This window comes from Rhinolophus sinicus, linkage group LG10 (genome assembly GCF_036562045.2).
Source record: "Rhinolophus sinicus isolate RSC01 linkage group LG10, ASM3656204v1, whole genome shotgun sequence".
Classification (NCBI taxonomy): Eukaryota; Metazoa; Chordata; class Mammalia; order Chiroptera; family Rhinolophidae; genus Rhinolophus; species Rhinolophus sinicus.
In genome coordinates, this window is record NC_133759.1 from 31,733,214 (window position 1) to 31,752,823 (window position 19,610).

The 19,610-nt window shown below is 40.3% G+C and overlaps 1 protein-coding gene across 6 annotated transcripts in view; it reads right to left on the minus strand.

Annotated features, from left to right (window-relative positions):
- CPNE4 (copine 4) overlaps positions 1–19,610 on the minus strand; it is a 402,708-nt gene that overhangs the window by 101,450 nt on the left and 281,648 nt on the right. For all 6 annotated transcript variants that reach the window (XM_019725940.2, XM_019725942.2, XM_019725945.2 and 3 more), the window contains exons 4-7: positions 11,075–11,146; positions 8,452–8,526; positions 6,859–6,942; positions 4,804–4,893 (exon numbers count right to left, since the gene is read on the minus strand). In XM_019725940.2, coding sequence (XP_019581499.1) covers positions 4,804–4,893; positions 6,859–6,942; positions 8,452–8,526; positions 11,075–11,146 — 321 coding nt within the window. The remainder of the gene's footprint in view (positions 1–4,803; positions 4,894–6,858; positions 6,943–8,451; positions 8,527–11,074; positions 11,147–19,610) is intronic.

Consider the following 19,610-nt stretch of genomic DNA (forward strand, 5'->3'; position numbering starts at 1 on the left):
AATAAATAGTGAAGAAATGATAGGATTAGAAAAACACCATTTTGGAAACCCTAATGAAATGATGAATCTAGGCAATGTTCTTCAGTGATTGTTAACACGATAAGAAAACCATCATGTCTAAGACATTCTTGCTAAAAAACAGACCCTGAAGCTGATTAAGTTCCAGCTGTTTGTAGTGAATATAGAATGTGAGAAACACTATAGAACAAACCAACCTGGTTTCTTCAATAAGTACATTGCAAAAAAAAAAAGGGGGGGTGGGGTGGGTGGGGAGAGGCAATAACTAGATTAAAAGAGACTTCAGAGACATTTCTGTCAGATGCCATGCTTGGACCTTGTTTAGATCCCAATTTGAAAAAAAATGAAAAAACAAAACTAAACTTTTAACTAAATTAGACAGACAATAATCACATATGAATAGTGGCAGAATAGTTGATTAATAGGAAGCTTAGTTAATATTCTTTGATATGATAGTGGGTTTGTGGTTCTGTTTATAGAAAGATTCCTTATCCTTTAGAGATACATCCTGAAGGATTTTTGGGGTGAAATGATAAGATGTTGGGAACAGAGCCACTTCATGACTTTTGTTGACCCCAGGCACTTTTGCCTTCCTGGGCCCCATCCCACCATCATAGATTTTTGAAATCCTAAGAATGTCATTGTTTTCGGATATGAGAAAAAATTAAAATATTTTATTCAATCTTGTTTTCTTCTGATTTTAAAAGAAATTAAAATATTTTCACAGACTCTTAAACGTATTCTGGGCCCTGGCCCTATGTTTGCTGTGCCTGTGGGGTGAGTCCACCCTGATCTGGGATTTGCTTCAAAATGATCCAGTGGTGGGGAGACAGAGAGGGAAAATGGATATTGGGGAGTGTGGATGAAATAAAGTTGGCCATGAGTTAATAATGTTGAAGATGTGTGATGGGTACGGGGGATTATCATATCGTCTTTCTACTTTTATGTATGTTTGAAAATTTTCATAATAAATAAGTTAAAACATCAATTTCTGAAAAAGACTTATTGGAATATTATTTTTATTTTTCCACAAAAGAGGAATATGAAATACATAAATAGAACCAAAACAAAAAACTGGTTATTTGAACTTGGTGGTTGTGTAGACCTTGAATAAATGAGAACTAAAGATATCAAGCCTCATTTGGGACAAAGAGCTAATTGTTAAAAATTTGCGAAGATTAAAAATCTAACCTGACAGAGGGTTTAAAAATTTTTTAATTTAAAAATTCATTTTCTAATTATTTGTGGCGGTGGGGAGAATGACACCCATATGGACAGAGATGCTGCCTGCCAATACGGTGCTATTATATTTCAGAGAAAGCTGGTTAGGGACAGCATTATGAGAATTTCACAGTGGCCCTTGTAACACAATACAGTAATTGATACAAATAAAGGGAGTCTATTCTGCTTTTCAGAAAAGATGCATTTGGTTATTGTGAGCAGGTGACAATATTGCGTTTACGACCTAGTAAACTCCAGAATACCTGTGTGGGTGACCCTCTTCCCACCGCCTCACAGTAAAGTCTGCTGCTCTCTCAGTATCTCCCTCATTCTTCTTTCCATTCATTCTAGAAACAATTACCAAGTATCTACTCTGTGCCAAGCAAGCATTCTGCTAGACACCTGGATACATAGTGAGCAAAACATGCGTTCTCACCCAGAAGGAGCAAACCAGAAAGAACAAGTCATCTGCTTGGGAAACAGAGATGTGAACAGATATTTTTAAAATAAGTTGAGAATTATTTTAATGGGGGTTGGGTGTAGAGGGCTAGAGGACACCTCACAGATGCTAAAGAGATCAGGGAAGGTTTCCTGGAGGTGGAGGGAGACTTGAGAGACCCGAAGGAAAGCAACAATTTCCAAATAAAAACAGAATGAGGCAGGCATCCCAGGCAGAGAGGCACGCACAAAGCCCTGAAGGCTGGGGAGAGTGCAGGATAGGTAGGAGTGCTGGGTAGAGAAAGGTGTTAGAGGGGAGACTGGGTGGTGGAAAGTGGGGTGAGGGCACGAAGCCATGAAAAGGCTGTAATGAAGGAGCTGTATCAGGTTCTCAAAGTGTCTGGTAGAACCAGCTGCATCAGCATCCCCTGGGAATTTGTTAGACTACTGATTCTCAGGCCTACCCCAGACCTACTGAATCGGAAACTCCGGGGGCAAGGCACAGCCATTTATTGTAACCGACAATTCTGACGCATTGGTCTAAATGATTTTACCTTCCAGGGAACATTTAGTAATATCTGAATACACCTTTGGCTGTAAGAATGACAGGGGTAGAGTACTAATAGCATTTAATAGCCTGGGGTGCTGCTAAACACCTACAATGCACAGAACAGCGCCCCCTCCCGGAATCTGAATGTCAATAGTGCATCTGTTGAGAAAGCAAATCCTAGCTGCTTCCTCTCTCCCTGTCCAGTCCCCTCCCCTTCTCTTCCCTCTCCTCCTTTCCACTCCTCTGGCTCTCTCTTACACACACTTTGTTTTTCTCTTTTCCTTCCTTCCCTCTTTCCCTCCCTCCCTCCTTCATTCCTTTCTTCTTTTTTTCTCATCTATCTGTCTGTCTGTCTGTCTGTCTGTCTACCTACCTATCTCTTATCGTCCGTCTATCATTCATCTATCTTCTTCACTCCTACTTATTCCTCTACAGACAGCAGAGCACTTAAAAGGCCAGGAAGGGCTCCTCTTCTGCATTTTTTTAAATTCAATTATAGGTAACACTCTCTTTTTACCAACTGATACCAACTCAGTTACCAACTCCCCATGACTAAGTTGATCGATGGCTACTGGAGGCAGTATTTGATTTCTGCCCCCAAAGTCTATTTATCTGCCTGTGAGTGGGATGGTGCTGCTCAGAGCATAGGAGAAAATCACCACCTCTTGACTGAAGCTGTAGCTCTTGGCCATCCTGCATATAAGGTTACAAAGAAAGGCCCAAACATCCAGGAGTCCTGATTTTGGCATAAAAGACACTTCCCGTGGAAGTTGAGGCTTGAAATAGCTTTGTTCTTACAGGAGATAGTAGGGTCAACTCTGAGTTGCTCCTCTAGAACACGGAAGTCCACTAAGAGTACGACCGCAAAGCCCACACAGAATGGTTTTAAGCAAAGATACATATTAAGCAAAGTCATATTAATAGGATGCGACTAACCAATCAGATAGGATTCTAATCTGATTGACAACATTGACAAATCAAAATAATTATATTCATTGGAAGATTTATGGGGCAAACGAGTGAGGAAACTGTGAAGTTAAAATACAAACATTGGCAGAGCCCTTCTAACACTTTTCAGGAGACTGGGTGCCCTGAAAGACCAATATGAATGTTTAGTCTGCCCGATGGACCTATATTCTCATTGTAGAGTCTGAAGCCATTAACCATCCAGCATCCCTGGCTCTGCTTTCAGGATATCATAGCAACCTTCCGACATTATCTGCTCTATGGTTTGCCTACAGGGAGAAAAACGCCCTGGTGAAGCTAATGTGAATTTTAAGTCTGCTTGATGGTCATGTTCCTCAATGAACATGAATCATGAATCCACTGGCCTTTCAGTTTACAGGCTCCAGTCTCTCTTGAATTTACTTAGTCATCCTGAATTGGTAGAATCAACTGTGGGACACTGACAACATGGACTTCCAAGGCAGAGAGAGGGCCAGACCATGGACCAGAAAGAATGCCTCCTGGAGTTTGCTTCTGGCATTCAGCCTTTGTCTTCCTTTGATCACCCTGACTCCCACGATGCCTCTTCTCTTCCAACTTCCACATTCCAGTGATGTTCAAAAAGCATCTGTGGTACACTGAAAAGATTGGCTGCAATAGTTTGCAGCTCCTCTCACCAAGAGGTGGTGTCTGCCTCCTATTTCCTCACCCTTGAATCTAGAAGTGACTTTCTTTGGCCAATAGAATGTGGAGAAAGTGACCCTGTATGAGTTCTGAGACTAGGCATCAAAAGATCTTGCAGTTTCTGTTCTTGCTTTTTGGGAACCCTAAGGTTGCTGTGTGTATAAGGCCGAGCCAGCTTGTTGGATGGTGAGAGACAAGTGGCCCAACCACCCCCATCATTTCAGGTGACAGCCAGGTAAACCCCAGAAACAGAGCCACCCTGCTCATGGGCAGCTGACCGCAAATGTCTGAGGAAGTCCAAGCAAGACCAAAAGAAGAACATTCCAGACAAGCTCAACTTGCCAAAGCACAGAATCTTAAGCTAAATAAATGGTTATTGTTTTAAGTGATTAAATTTTAGAGTAATCTGTTATGCAACAGTAGATAATTGAGAGCAATATATGTGTTTTTAATAACTCCCAACTATACCCTGAACTTATTGCTACAGTTTGTCTCTGAGAAGCCATAAGATTTGGCTCTTGACATAACACAATTGGGATTTATCTTGGGCTCTCATGAGCTTCAATGGCTCTAGAGCAGGGGTGTCCAAACTTTTTTCAACGTTTTTCACCAAGGGCCATATGTGGTAAAATACACAAACAGCCGGACAACTCACTCGAGCTGAAGTACGTATTGCCTCACCTGGTTTATTTAAGTAAACTAAATATATTTTTGGAATTTGCTGCGGGCCAATTAACAATGGATTGCAGACCGCAGTTGGCCCGCGGGCCGCAGTTTTGACACCCCTGCTCTAGAGGAAGAAACAGCCCCTGCTTTTTCCAACAAGATGCTAAGAGATTTGGTTAAATGGTAAGGAATATTTTGGGTTTGCCCATATTCACTTGAAGGAAAAGAGGAGGGTTAAATACATAAAAATTGCATTTCTCAGACAGAGATAGATTTCTGACCTTCAGCCGGCGGTCTGGATCTCCACTGCATAGAGAATTTACCGATACTTTGAATGATTTCCAGGCTGGGCTTAAGTTATTCATCACAACCTAAGAAAAGAAACAGGACTGGTGGGTGGGAGAGGAAATGCTTGACATTTTCACACTTCAACATAAAAACTGCTTGAGAAGCATTATGGCGCTTATGAAAAGGACAATTGTCTGGAATAGGTGCCTTAATGAAAACTTGGGGTAGAAAATCTTTTAAGGATACCCACTCAGTGGGTCATTGTGAGCAGCACTCCTAGGGTCACTGGCCTGGCTGTCGTTTCATGAATAATGACAGTAATATTGTGCAGTATGTGGATGCTGGGAATGACCCTTTCTATACCAGCAGGGGTTGGGATTAATGAAGGGGAGCTGCCTCTGGCCTCTGAGAAAGGATCTTCAGTTCTCAAGGACTGTTAGCCCTATGGCATAAATTCTCTTGTATTGAGGTCACATAGGCAGAGACTATTGGTGGGTGTGGAGGTGTGGCACGACAATTCTATTCTACTGCTAAAGGATTGAATGGTCTTTGGTAACCTGTGACCTTGATTTAGACCAGATTGTAAATCAGAAGAGAAGTTGCTAGAAGAAAAATCCCGGCAGCATACTTACAATATCTACCCTAAGAAGACATACAGGGCAGATCTTCAGATCTTCAGTCACAAACTCAGTCTATAATACAGCAAACCCTTTTAAAAGCAGCTTACTAATCATTAACTTGGTTAAATACTGCCCAAGAGTCCATATGAGTCGTCTTATCCTGCCATCACTATGATTCAAATCATTCAATTTGGTTTAAAAATGTATGACTATCTGCTCTGTGCCTAGGATTACATTGTGGACTCCAGGACAGGGGTGCTCAGAGTGTGATTCCTGAATCTGCGGGAGCGGCGTCACCTGAGAACTTGCTGAAAATGCAAATTTCTAGGTTCCTCCCAGACCTACTGATAGCGGGTAGACCCCTCTAGCTAATTCTGATGCATGAAATTGGAGGACCGTTGCTCTAGGGATATACAAATGAACTTAAATGGAATTCTGTCATATTAGTTTTTCTTCCTGTGAAGTTTTTAGTTAGCAAAAACCTTAGCACAGTAAAAAGAATTCTCCATTTAAGTAACATACTTCAAAAGTGATTCTCTCTTCTGGATTTCTTAAATATGAATTATTGATTATATCATGGGCTCATTATTAACTTTCTCTTAATGCATTGAAGTAGAAAAACAGTGTTCCTGTGTGACTTTGTCTTGTGCTCTGATATCCTGGTAGTGAGAAGAAAACAGATAAAATTGTTTGGGTTCATTTAAATTTCCCACCTTTATATAAAAATACTAAGAAGTGAAGATGTTTCATTGCAACAGTTTTGAAAAACTCAATAGCAGATCAAAATTTCAACTAGAAATTTCCTCTGTAATTAAAATGTGTGTGTGCTCACTCATGTGTGAGAACCTGTGTAAGCGCATGTGTTTCTTCCAAGAGAACAATATTGCCTGGTATTTATTTTGTATCTATTGAGTAAGAAAGAGGAAAAATCAATGCTTTACTGCTTGACTCACTGGAAAACTTCATAATCACATTTTTTTGTGAGACTCCAGGAGCCCCACACCTAACTGTGAGAAATGGGAAAGTGACTTGACCTCCCAAAAGTTCAGTTTATTCAACTGTAAAATGGGGGTAGTAATAATCATGCCAAGGGATTACTGTGGAAAGTAGATAAAATAATGTACATAAAATCACTTAGTGCAATGCTCGGCACCTAGTCACTCTTATTAAATGTTAGCTGGGATTCATCTTTTTGTTATTAATAAGTTGCTGGCTCTCTGTGTTGAAAGCCAATAATGGAAAATTTGGGTGAGAAAGGGTCTTCCCTTCTAACATCTAAGTTGAGAATAAAGAGGCTTCTTGAGAATACTGAAGACTCCATGTCTGAGTGCATAGCCACAGACATTAAGAAATGTGAGGGGTTTCTCAAAAAAGGTCAATTTATCATTTTAGGAGATTAAATGCAGAGCTGAAGATGACTTTTCTCACCTCAGTTCGGTGCACGAGCTGCTGAGTTGCGTCATCATTCATACGGAAGATTTCCAGAAAGGGGTCAGATTTACTGAAGAAATCCTAAAACAGAGAAAAATCAGTTGTTCCCCTCCTCCACACAAACACATCAGATTCAGCCCTGCATCAAACGCCCCTGGATTTGACCCTTCACTGCTTTATTGTTTATCCCTGTGATCCACCTTGGCTAGAATGAGCGGCATCTGAGCGCCAAGTCCTTTGAGAAGTAAGCACTTGGTTGAAATCCCAAATATTCTTCAAAGATCAATTCAAATGCCAGGTCTTTGAGAAGCAATGTATCTGCTGTCTGAAACGTGTTAATTATACTTATTGTAAAGCCTGTACCTGATGTCTACAGAATCTGGATCACCTATAGGTCTGTTTCTACCTGTTTTTTGGTTCTGCTTCCTGGTATGCTTGCTAATTTCTGATTAAATACCGTGTATCCCTGAAAATAAGACCTAGCTGGACCATCAGCTCTAATGCGTCTTTTGGAGCAAAAATTAATATAAGACCAGTCTAACATAACATAACATAACATAACATAACATAACATAACATAACATAACATAACATAACATAATATATTAAAGGTAAGGTCAGCTCTGCCAGACTTCCTCCCCATGTTACCTACACGGGCATTTCTCTGAATAAAATCCTTGCATATTTAATCCTATCTTGGTGTCTGTTTCTTGGATTATCTCGACTAATGCATGGAATGGCCTTAGACAAATTACTTCATCTTTGAATTGATTTCCTTATCTTTAAAACAGGGTTAATAATATCTGTTGCATGGAAGTTACAAGAATGAATAAATGTGAAAATTCATGAAAAGCTTTTAACCTTGTACCTGGCAAATATAGGTGATTAAAAAATGTCATTTTTCTTCCCTTTCACATCTTCTCTTTTCCTTTGAAATGTCCCTACCAATGGGGTTAACTCATATTTACCTGTGCACATCTGACCTGTGGCATTTAGGAACAAATGAAATCTTGATGTAACAAAATTGTCCTGTTTGTTTATTTTTCTAAGATTTGTATTAAAATATAGCTAATATACAATATTATATTAGTTTCAGGTATACGCAATAGTTATTCAACATTTATACACCTAAAGAAGTGATCACCATGATAAGTCCAGTAACCACCTGACACCGTACTATGCTATCACAATATTATTGACTATATTCCCTATGCTGTACATTACATCCCCATGACTTATTTGTTTTATACCTGGAAATTTGAACCTCTTATTCCCCTTCACCTTTCCCCTTTTTTAATTGTTCAATTACAGTCAACATTCAATATTATTTTATATTAATTTCAGGTATACAGCATAGTGATTAGACATTTATATTTAAAAAATGATCCTCTTTTAATTATAGTCCTTTTCCCATCTCATTAACTGCCTCTCAATTTGGAGGAAGTCTTACTTTGCAGACCTCTCTGAAATCTTTGATCTGTTTAAAAATGTGGGTTGAAAGGGAAAAAACCAGCTGTAGGGGAAAATCTGATTAAACTTTGTATGCTGGATTTATTACTTCCTTCAATAAGGTTAATGCCAAAACTTTACCTTATCATCCAATTTCCGTGCATTGAATGCAAGTTCAACATAGTCGTCATTGCCAGATAATTCCTCAGCAATCACCTAAAGGAAAAAGCACGCATCAGCTGTGGTGGCGGTTGGATCACTCAGCCCAGAAATTCATGAACAAATTCAGCTCATGTTTGGTCCAAAAATCAACAAAGACATTTTGGGCAAGAAGTTTTCCACAACTGTAGTGAACATGGCACAGCATTTCCAGGTATACAGGCAACTCCCTAGAATAGACAATAGTAGATAGCTAGATTTCATTTATGTTGAGCATAAGAACATGAGATATGGGGTATATGCTGGAGGAAGAGATATTTGGAGCAGCAGTTACAAAGAGCTTCTTTCTTGAAAAGTCACACTGCATTGGATGGTACTTCCATAAACAAACTATATATATATATATATATATATATATATATATATATATATATATATATATATACACACACACATATATATATATAGAGAGAGAGAGAGAGAGAGAGAGAGAGAGAGAGAGAGAGAGAAATTGAGATTGAAAGACCTCAGCCCTTAACTACCAAGACAGAGAATTCCTGACAAGGATTTTGATGTAAGTGAAGAGATAATATTATCTAAGAGACTCTTTCATAATAAATCACTTTTCAATATTTAATAGCTAGTGACTCTCAAAGCGTCAGAGCAGAAATTGATGGGAAAAAAAGTCAGGAGAAAAACAACAACAATAAAAATCTAGGGACCAGTCTTTGCATATAGGTTAAACCACTTAAAAATAATGTTGAGGACTTCACATGCATTCAGAGACCATAGCATGCGGATACCCTTATCGAATTGGTTACGTTGAGGTACTGAGATTTAATTCAATTTTATGTCCATTCTATCTGAGCTCAATTTTCTCTTTAGGAGTTGGGTCCATCTGTTCTGAGTACACACTGGTAGCCTCTGGAAATTTTTATTTCATACCTAATATTAAAGCTAAAAAGGTTGTCCAAAGAGAGAAATATGCCCCGTCCCAAAAGTGTGAGCAACTGAGGAGTAGGAAACATGAATTCAGTAAAAACTCAAGAACTGCTTCCTAAACCAAGAACCGTTCTATTCAGATTTTTTTATTGGATCCTCCTTTGTCCCTTTTCACCATAATGACTCTTAGACTCCATTTAAGCAGTGGTCTTTAACGATTCTGTGGTCACAGACACCTTTGGAAAGGTGATGAAAGTTATGATTTCCATCTGCAGAAAACTTAGCACATATTTTCAAGTGTTTTCCTAAAGCTAATAAAGCCATTGTTTTGATCCAAAGACCCAAGATTAAGAGGAGTATTTAAAATTAATTAGGAAATCAAGTTTCTCTGGAATGTGTGTAGAAAGAAAATCTCTAAGGTGTCTTAGAGAAGAGGTCACAAGGTGAGGTTCTGATCCCATGGGAAAGAACCGTGGCAAATCTCACACCTGAGTCCCCCATCTCAACGCTTCTCTGGGTTTGTGGGCTTTGGGAGTAAGCCTTTGGATACATGGCTTTTCAGAGCACCAGTGGGGTCTTCAAAGTCTATTTGAAATACTTGTTCATGATGAAACATGACAATCAAGAAAAAACTTTGATGTGACGATGTCGTTTAAAATATTCATGCAACAAACTCAGGTAAGTTATTGTAAGGACGATCACAACTTTCCCTAATGGGAATTCTTTTTATTTTTTCCTTTTAAAAAATAGCTTCCATTATGTAAAAAAATGAATCAGTCACTTTCAAGTTAAAAAGGATGTTCAAAGAAACTCAGGAAGTTTGCCTCCTGGCAATTTGCCCTGCCTAGCAATTTAGATTCTTCTGGTACCTTTTTCTATCTTTTTTGGGGGGAGCAGGAGTGGGGTTCACACAGCTAACTGGTTAGATTACTTTCTCTACCTTTCTCAAAGGCTCTAACACAAGATGTCAAAGTTTAAAATATATGAAAATTTAAGATCTGATTGAGAAGTACTTCCAGCATTGCCCAATAGCAATCACAGAAATGTTCTATATCTGCACTAATGCAGTAGCTGCCACGAGTAACTGTTGAGCACTTGAGATGTGCCTGGTGTGACTAAGCAATGGATATCTGCTTTTATTTCATTTTAAATAATTTTATTTAAGCTTAAAGAAGCACATGTGGCTAGTGGCTACAGCATAGCTCCAAACTATTGTATTAAAGAAGAGAGTTGAATGCTGGGCTCTCTGGTCTTTAGGCAACAAACCAAACCTTGGACTAAATGTGATTAGAGTACATTTTTAATTCTCAAAAAATTGAGAGGCAGAGATAGGTAGCTTTGCTGATTTGAAAACCCCAGATAATCCCATATTCAGTCCATGCTCGACAAACCCAAGTCCCCCACTAAAACCTATATTACAGTTGCAGAAGTGCTCAGTAGAAGTGTATGGTCTCACTTTCAAATCCTTCTACCCTTTTTCCCCAGGAGTAGAAAGGTGAAATTGTACTGGCAGGAAACAGAAAGAAAGAAAAAAGAAAGAGGTGAGTGGGATAGTTGAGCAGTTTTAGCATCAACTCCCAATAGCCCCAAGGTCTGCTTTCCACGCATCTGGTTTGTCCCAGCCAGCTACATGTGGGCAGATGGCTGCTTACGGAGGGCTTACCGTGATGGAGGATTTCCCAGCCGTGTTCCCGTGCTTCAACAAGGATTTGGACAGCTTTCTCTGGGAAACAATCTGCACAAAAGAAAACAAAATGTAGAGATAATGGTCATACGACTGTAGGTCTATTTTTTACTTTTTCCCTCTACAAAATTCTGTAGAGGAAATTCACAGCACTGCTCGAAGTTACAACATCGATGTCCATTAATTTTCCAAGGTTTTTCCATGAATCTCTCCTAAATATAGGTTATTTCCTTTTTCCTCTTCTGGTGTGTGATGTAAGAGTGAATGTGACAAATTACAGATAATTCAGTCAATTAGGAGGTGGCTTAATTGTTGCTGAGGAATTCATATCAAAATTAGATGGCAAATGTTGGATATGTACATTAAGATAAAGTAGATGCAGTTTCAGAATGATCTCTAATTAGCACTGAAACCTCTGCGCAAAGTGGGGGGTGGGTGCAGGGAGGAAAAGAAACCCAAGGTCTAAATATATACCTTCTCTACCTATTACCTCTAGAGTTCTATTTTTAATATACTCATTAGGAAGCTATAAAGTAAGTCATCAGGAAACTGATGCTCAGACAATCCAACAGGAGTAATTGGGGTCTTCTCCATGATTCAGTGTCAATCACAACGGGCAATGACAACTAAAGTCATTATTATATTAGGAGCTATTCTTAGCAGAACCTGTCCCATTCCCCTCTCTTCTTTTTTAGAAAGAGAAGTGTGGCAACATATTGAGGCCCTGGTGGGTATGACTCCCTAAGTGAAAGCGGTGCTCTTGCCTCGGGAGGACAAACTCACCGTTGTTATAGGGCAGCTTCTGTCTAAGATGACCCCCAGCAGTCCTCACCTCCTGGTAGTCACGCCATTGTATAAGTCCCTCCCTTTGAGTGTGGGATGGATCCAGGGACTGGCTTCTAATAAACAGAATATCACAAAAGTGATGGGATATCACTTCTGAGATTAAGTTACCAATTGGCTGTGGCTTCTTCCTTGCTCACCTCTCTCTCTCTCTCCTTCTTTCTCTCAGAGCCTTTGCTCTGGGGGAAGCAAGCTGTTACGTTTTGAGAAGCCCTAGAGAGCAGCCCATGCAGCCAGGAAGTGATGTCAACAGCCACACGGGCGAGCTTGGAAGCAGCTCCATGCCCAGGTTGAGCTTTGAGATAACTGAACCTCGAAAGGACCTGGTGAGAGACCCTGATCCAGGGAATCCAGCCACACTGTTACCCCCAGCCCCACCCCGATTCCGGACATATAGAAACTGTGAGATAATGTTTGTTTTTTAAAAGCTGTCAAGTTTTGGGACAATATTCTATGCAGCATTAGGTAACAATATATATACAGAGGGTGCCAAACAAATGCATATACATTTTAAGAAAGAAAAAACTGTATTAAAATTGTAATACTCAACAATGACAACAAAAGATGAATACAAATCATGTGTATACAATTTTTTGGCACCCCCGGTATTTACAGAAAGAGAGGAAAAGAGATCACTGTGAAAAGGTGGGCAACAAACCCATTCTCTGAAATCCTTATATATATTTTTATCTCTGTGTTAGAGCAATGAAAATTCTGAGTGTGCTGGTGTCAAATGAAGAAAGTTCAGAGCACTTCTCTAGGATAAGCAGATTTAAAGATTCTGATGTTCAGTCAGCTATACTCTGAAGAGGAAAGAGTATTTCTGTAAAAAATCACCTGGTGGTGGTGAGAATGACGATGACGATGAGAATGATGACTTGATGACAATGACAGCAATTGGTACTCATATAAGGAATTCATATTATGTGGCAGATGCTTATTCACTCCACAGATATTTATTTAGCCGGACTTGGTGTCAGGCACAGAGAATACAATGCTAAGCAAAGTCAGATGCAATTTCTGACCTCAGGGGGCTTACGTTCTTCTAGCAGGGGAGATAGGAATTAACCAAATGGTTACATAAACAAAGAAATTTTGTCACAAAGGAGAGATGCACTGGCCATGGTGGGGACAATAAAATGGATAGGTGGTGGGTGGATGAAGGTAGACCATTTAAGAATCTGTTGCAGTAGTCTAGGCAAGCCGTGATGGTGGCCATGGAGTTAGAGAGAAGCGGCTGTTATTTATGAGATATTTAGATGTGAAATAGTCAGAATTTGGAAATGGATTGAATATGGAAAAGAGGCATCATAAATGCATCCCTGGATAAGATGGTTATGCCATTCACTGAGGTAAGGGACACAAAGAGAGGACATTAAAATTGGGGGCAAAGGACATGTGCTCTGGTTTGGGGCAGAAAACAGAATGAAGTTGGTTGAAAAGGAGAGGAGGAGGGAAGGAAACTGAGTAAGCACATGAAGACAATTCTTTTAATAAGTTTGTCTATAAAGTGAGGAAGAGAGAGAGAATAGAATCCGAAGGGAATGAGAAATTGAGTCAGGACTTTAATGGTTGCTTTATTGCTAATTTTACAACCCCATAAATTTTATCCATTATCCATTTCCTTTTATAGATGAGGAAAATAGGACACAGAGATTTTAAGTATCTTTTCTGAGGCCAAAGAGCTAAGAGGTCATGTGCTAGGGAGTTGAATACAGGTCTGATTCCAGAGACTGATCTCTAGCAACATTCTGATTGGTAAACATACCCATGAAATGTAAGAGACCGTTAGCATGAGAACTGCTACCTTAAGGTCAGGTTTAACAGCCCTTAGCTTAAAACAACCTAATTGTAAATTCCAGGATGTGGGCAGTTGCAGCACAGAGACCAGAAGTCCTGTAGCTTATCTTATACTCTTTGAAGCTATGTAAGTCCTGTAGTTTATCTTGTACTCCCTAAGACTATGGAAAATTACTGAGTGCCTTAAGAACGTTATAAAAACCCTTAGCTTTAAGGGTTTGGGGTCCTTGTTAAAACCTGCTGCGTCAGGCAGAGACTGGGACCCCAGCTGGCTGGAAATAAACCTCGCTGTGTGACTTGCATTATCGTGTGTGTCCTCTGTCTGTCTGAGGGGTGGACGATTCCAGGCCTTAACAGAAACAGATTCAGAAAATATTCACAGCTGGATTTGCAGTATATCTGTTTGCTTTTAAGCCCTGAATCCCATGTTAGTGTGCTTTATCTTGGAGAAGATTGTAAAGAAATAATCAAGTTAAACCTCAAGAATGAAGTAATCTGAAGGCCTCAGTTAAGGATACTGCAGCATCATGACTAGGAACACAGGTTTGCTTTTTTTTATTTATCTATAACAGGTTATCAATAAGATGTCATGGAAAAAATGTGAGATAATAAAGGAATTGGCATTCTATCCTATACTTATTTCTACATCCAAACTCCTCACCTTTTCCACTCCACTGATTAAGAAGGTCCCAGTGGTTCTTGTTCTGCAGACAAAATCATTATCCCTTCCCCACTCCCATTCACAGATTGTCAGAGCTACCATTTCCTAGAAAAATGTAGACATTGTTCTTGAACTTGAGATGAACCAAAGCACAGAGGAAACACAGAAAACAAACAGCAAAAGGGCACTAGAAGACTTTATAGTTTCTCTCCAGGGATTTTTTCAGCAAAGAGGGATGAGGAAGACAGATGAATAAAAGACAAAACAAGGGTTACTGGGAAACAGTAGCCAGGCCAACATTGGACCAAAGAAAGGCAACATACCTCGCTTTCTGCATAAATCTGGTCTCAGAAATACTTCTGTCCGCTGTCACTGTGCTTCTTCCACAGTGGTTATCTACCTGTACGGTTCCAAGTGGCCCCAAACACCCTCTTGGCTGTAATAACTCACTCACTGGGTTACCGGGCATTGGGAGACTATCTTTATAGACTACCATATTTTGCCGTGTATAATGCGCACTTTTATGCCCAAATGTGTGAGGGAAAAATAAAGATGTGCATTATATATGGGTAGTACTAATTGCGTTTCCCTGAAAGTTTGGGCCAAAAATGTGGGTGGGCATTATACAAGGCAAAATACAGTATCTTCCAAGATCCACATTACCATTCTTCAAGGAAGACTTAACCCATGAAAACCTGGATGGTCACAGTTCTCTCTCTTCACTCCTAATTTATCTAGAAATGTCCACATTTTCATGTGTAGGGTGTGAAGAAAATGCGCCTGTGTTCCAGCTCCTGCCTTTTGCAAATTCTAGGAAGATAAGAAATTTCTCAGGAAATATTCCTTAAGAAATGGGCATTTGGGTACACAAATGGCTAATAAAGCAGGAAATTAAAACACATTTATTTGACAGCCCCCAGGCCTCCATCTCAGTTCCAAAGAATGAGTGATAATTACGGTTTCAAACCTTTCATTGTAATAATAATCAACAAACAATGATATTGCCATTCTTATCACTGTTGGACAAAGACAGTAGGGCTGCCCAGTTGGAGCAGCATCTATAGAGAAAAGCCTATTTGTTGCAAACCCCACTTCTCGATGTATGTTTTCTTGCAGTGGAAGGACCGCATCCAGCTCAGAAAAGCCTCAGGTCCTGTCAGAAGATGAGGAAGAGTGACAGACTCACCTTGGTCACGGATGACATTTGAGACCAACAAAGAGCCAGCTCTCCCTGGCATCACACTAAAGGGGATGCACTTGCCAAAAGTCCTCTAATTTGATTCTTTTCGCCCTTAAGTGGGGTCACAGCTGCAATTCTTAACGTTCAACAACAGGGTGGAAGTGGAGGGGGGAGGAAATGAAGCTGGAATACTCCTTTTAGCAAAGCTGGACTGGGGGGCATTGGTGCCACTGAGCCCCGCTCTGCAGTCACACATGGATCTGAGGAGGAAGTGCTTCTCCCTCGGGAAGTGGACAATCTTCTCACGCATAGCGCCTAAGTCTTCAGGAAAGTCTACTGTTTCCTTTAGATGAATGGGAACAAAGCCAGAACAACAAAAAACGTTTTAGCCAATATTTCAACAAGTATATGTATATTCAGCTGAATTTTCTTTCAAAGTCTCAAAACAGTCATTTTAGGGATGACATAAGTTATTTTCCATGAGTCTGCTTTTACTGAAAGCATCCTCAGATGCTTTTTTGAAATTGCTTTAAGACTCTATGCAACAACAGCATTTATTGAAAACCTCCTCTGTGCCAGGCACTGTTGTGAGGCTACAAGTGGTGAACAGATTAAAAACATCGTTACAATACTTGACAGTCACATCTGCAGTAGCCAAAATTGATAACCCCCAGAGCATGCATCAGAGACCTCTCCATAAAAGGTAAGTATAGACTGTGTGGAAAAGTCTTTATGTAGTAAGTCTGGAAATCACAGGACCAGAAAAGGTTTGAGATCTCAACTGCAGGCCATCAATAGAGCTTTAGTGGCAAATCCCGGGAAGACAACCATGTAAGGAGCATTCCTTATACTTGTTTGGCCCCAGCACCCTTTTGTCAAGCAATAGCTCTAAGTGTTCTGAAAACTACTACTGTGTTTCCCCGAAAATAAGACCCAGGTGGACCATCAGCTCTAATGCATCTTTTGGAGCAAAAATTAATATAAGAGCTGGTCTTATTTTAATTTAATAAGACTGGATCTTATAATATAATATAACATAATATAATACCAGGTCTTATATTAATTTTTGCTCCAAAAAACACATTAGAGCTAATGGTCTGGCTAGGTCTTATTTTCAGGGAAATAGTAGTATAATAGTAGTACAAAGTAGTACACAGTAGCACAATGACTACCACCACCACTACAGATAACAACTAAGGTTTCCTGAATGCTCACTGTAGGAGACAGATCCCCTCAGGCCCTACTACTGCAGAGCTGGCAGAGCGTGTCTTTGCCTGAGGTTTTCTCTGGTAGCCATGCTTGCTATCCACAATCACAGCAGGCTGGAGGTAGGGAGGATTGAGAAATACCCTTGGGAGAGGATCTCCACCACTGACTGATGGTCATTGGTGCGGAAATGCCCCAGCTCCTTTGCCCCAGGGGCGGGGATGACTCCCTCGTAGTTGCTCTACATGGGCACCTGAGTTTTCCCAGTGGTGATTTGTTAGACAGCACACCCTGTATTTTATGGGCCAATTTCCCTCTCTTGTCTCACTTCTCCACTTCCCTTATGGTGTTTCTTTCACCTCCCAAATAATCTACTTACTCTCTAATCCGAGTCTGCTGCTGGGGAAAATGAACAAATTTGTTACTCTGTATCAGATAACCTGTGCAGTGTTTCACACACATTATCTCATTTACCGTCATTTGATGATCTAACTCTCTCTTGCCCCCAAACAACTGGGACAAGAGAAGAAAGGCTTAGAAGAAATCAAGGAGTTTATCTAAGGTCACATAGCATTATGGACTGAATTATGTCCCTCTCAAATTCTTGTGTTGAAGTCATAACTTGCAGGGTGACTGTATTTAGTGATAGGGCCTTTACGGAGATACTGCCATGTTTCCCCAAAAATAAGACCTAGTCGACAATCAGCTCCAATGCATTTTTTGGAGCGAAAATTAATATAAGTCCAGGTCTTATCTAACAGAATATAATAGGTTCAATGAGAGAATAAGGTTGGGGCCCTAATCCAATAGGACTGGTATCCTTATAAGAAGAGGAAGATACATCAGAGATCTGCATATGCACACAGAGAAAAGTCTGTGCGATGACACACTGGGAAGGTAGCTGTCTGCAAGCCAGCAAGAGAGGCCTCACCACAAACCAACATGGCTACCACCTTGGTCTTGGAATTCCAGCCTCCAGAACTATGAGAAAATAAATTTCTGTTGTTTATGTCATCGTCAGTCTGTGATATTTCAATATGGCAGCCCTAACAGACTAATAATACACATAGCTTATAAGAGTTGAAGCCAGGATTCAGTCCTTTATGGGACAAATATTTATTCAGTATTTATTATATGCTGAATGGTAAGAATATATATTACCTTCTATGACAAAACAAAAAATCTTTGCAGATCTAATTAAGGGTCTTGAGGTGCGGAGTTCACCTTGGATTACCCCTAAATGCAATCACGTGTCCTTATAAAAGGGAATCAGAGGGAGATTTGATGAGACAAACTCAGAATTGAAATATGAAGGCAGAGCAGAGAGAGATTTGAAGACAATGGACATCTGACGTGATACAGCCACAAGCTAAGGGACGCCAGCAGTCACCAGAGGTGGGAAGAGGCAAGGCATGGATTCTCTCCCAGAGCATTCAGAAGGAGCATGGCTCTGCCGACACCTTGATTTCAGACTTTTGCCACGGAGAACTGTGAGAAAATAATTTTCTGCTGTTTTAAGCCACCACGTGTGCGATCATTTGTAACAGCAGACATGGGACACTAAGACTGACTTCACACATGATCAGGTTCAGCGTTCCAGGAAAAGATGCAGTGACAGCCTCAGGGATGCTGATTCTAGGGAAATCCCTACTATCCCATTTCCTGTCCCAAGTTTTCTGGGTCATATCACTTTACCTGGTGGAAATCAGACCTGATCCAGGGAAGTATTATACCAGGGGAGCCTTCTCTTCGTGCTCTCCCTCCATTTCCTGGTTACCTTGCTCCCAATGCTGAACCAAAAACACCCACAATCTTATCCGAGCACAGAGTAACCCCTGAGAACTTTGGCCTCTTGTACGCACTACCAATAAGGGGAAGCCTTAAAAATATTTTAAATATTTTCTTATGCTGTGCCCTCTGCCTAGAATTAGTCACATCCTTTCCCCTCAATTGGGAAATTGTATCTTTTTTCAAGATCCACCTCAGGAGTTTGGAATAGTTGCTGAGGTAAGAGGAAAGGGAAGCCACCTGTGAGACTGAGAACTCTTCCTTTGCCGCTCACAGTGTGTTCTCCGTTCTTTACCCTATCTGGCCCCTTCCAGAAGCAGCCTGGCCTGGGAACTAGTTAGCAGTGAAGAATCTCAGACACCCCGCCTCCTACCTACTGAATCAGAATCTGCATTTTAATGAGATTCCCCAGGTGATTTGCATGCACATTAGAGTTGAGAAGCACTGAGCTAGAAAGTGAGAATTGCATGTAGATAATTTTAGTACAGCATGTTCAGATTTAAAAGATTTAAAAGTAAAGGAATTTTAAATTAATCTGTTCTGCTTATTTAGATTTTTATTAATAGGTAAAGTTGTAGGAACTAAAAAAGGTACAATGCTGATGCTTTCTCAGCTATTCAGGGAGAGGACATACAACGTGAGTGTGTGTGTGTGTGTGTGTGTGTGTGTGTGTGTGTGTGTAATTTTATATAAATTTAGTATAGTCCTTACTCCCCAGTGGAAACTTACAAAAGAACCACCCTAGGAAGAATGATTCAGAATGACAGGGGCAATGGGTAATCTATTGGTTTGGGCTTCCTGTCTTAAGCTTTCCATTAAGCAGGGTTCTAATTACTTCAAGTGTAATTACAGGCTTTTACCCGTTCTCTGACTTCATTAGTAAAGGATGGAAGGGAGGGAGAGTTTCGGAGAGGGATTTAAGGACTGCTGTGTATTAATGATCTACCTTTACCTCTGATGATGAGGGTAAGGCCCCATCATCACCGCAAATGACCTGGCTGGGTGACTAGTCAGAGGCCACTGTCTGTACCACCCCG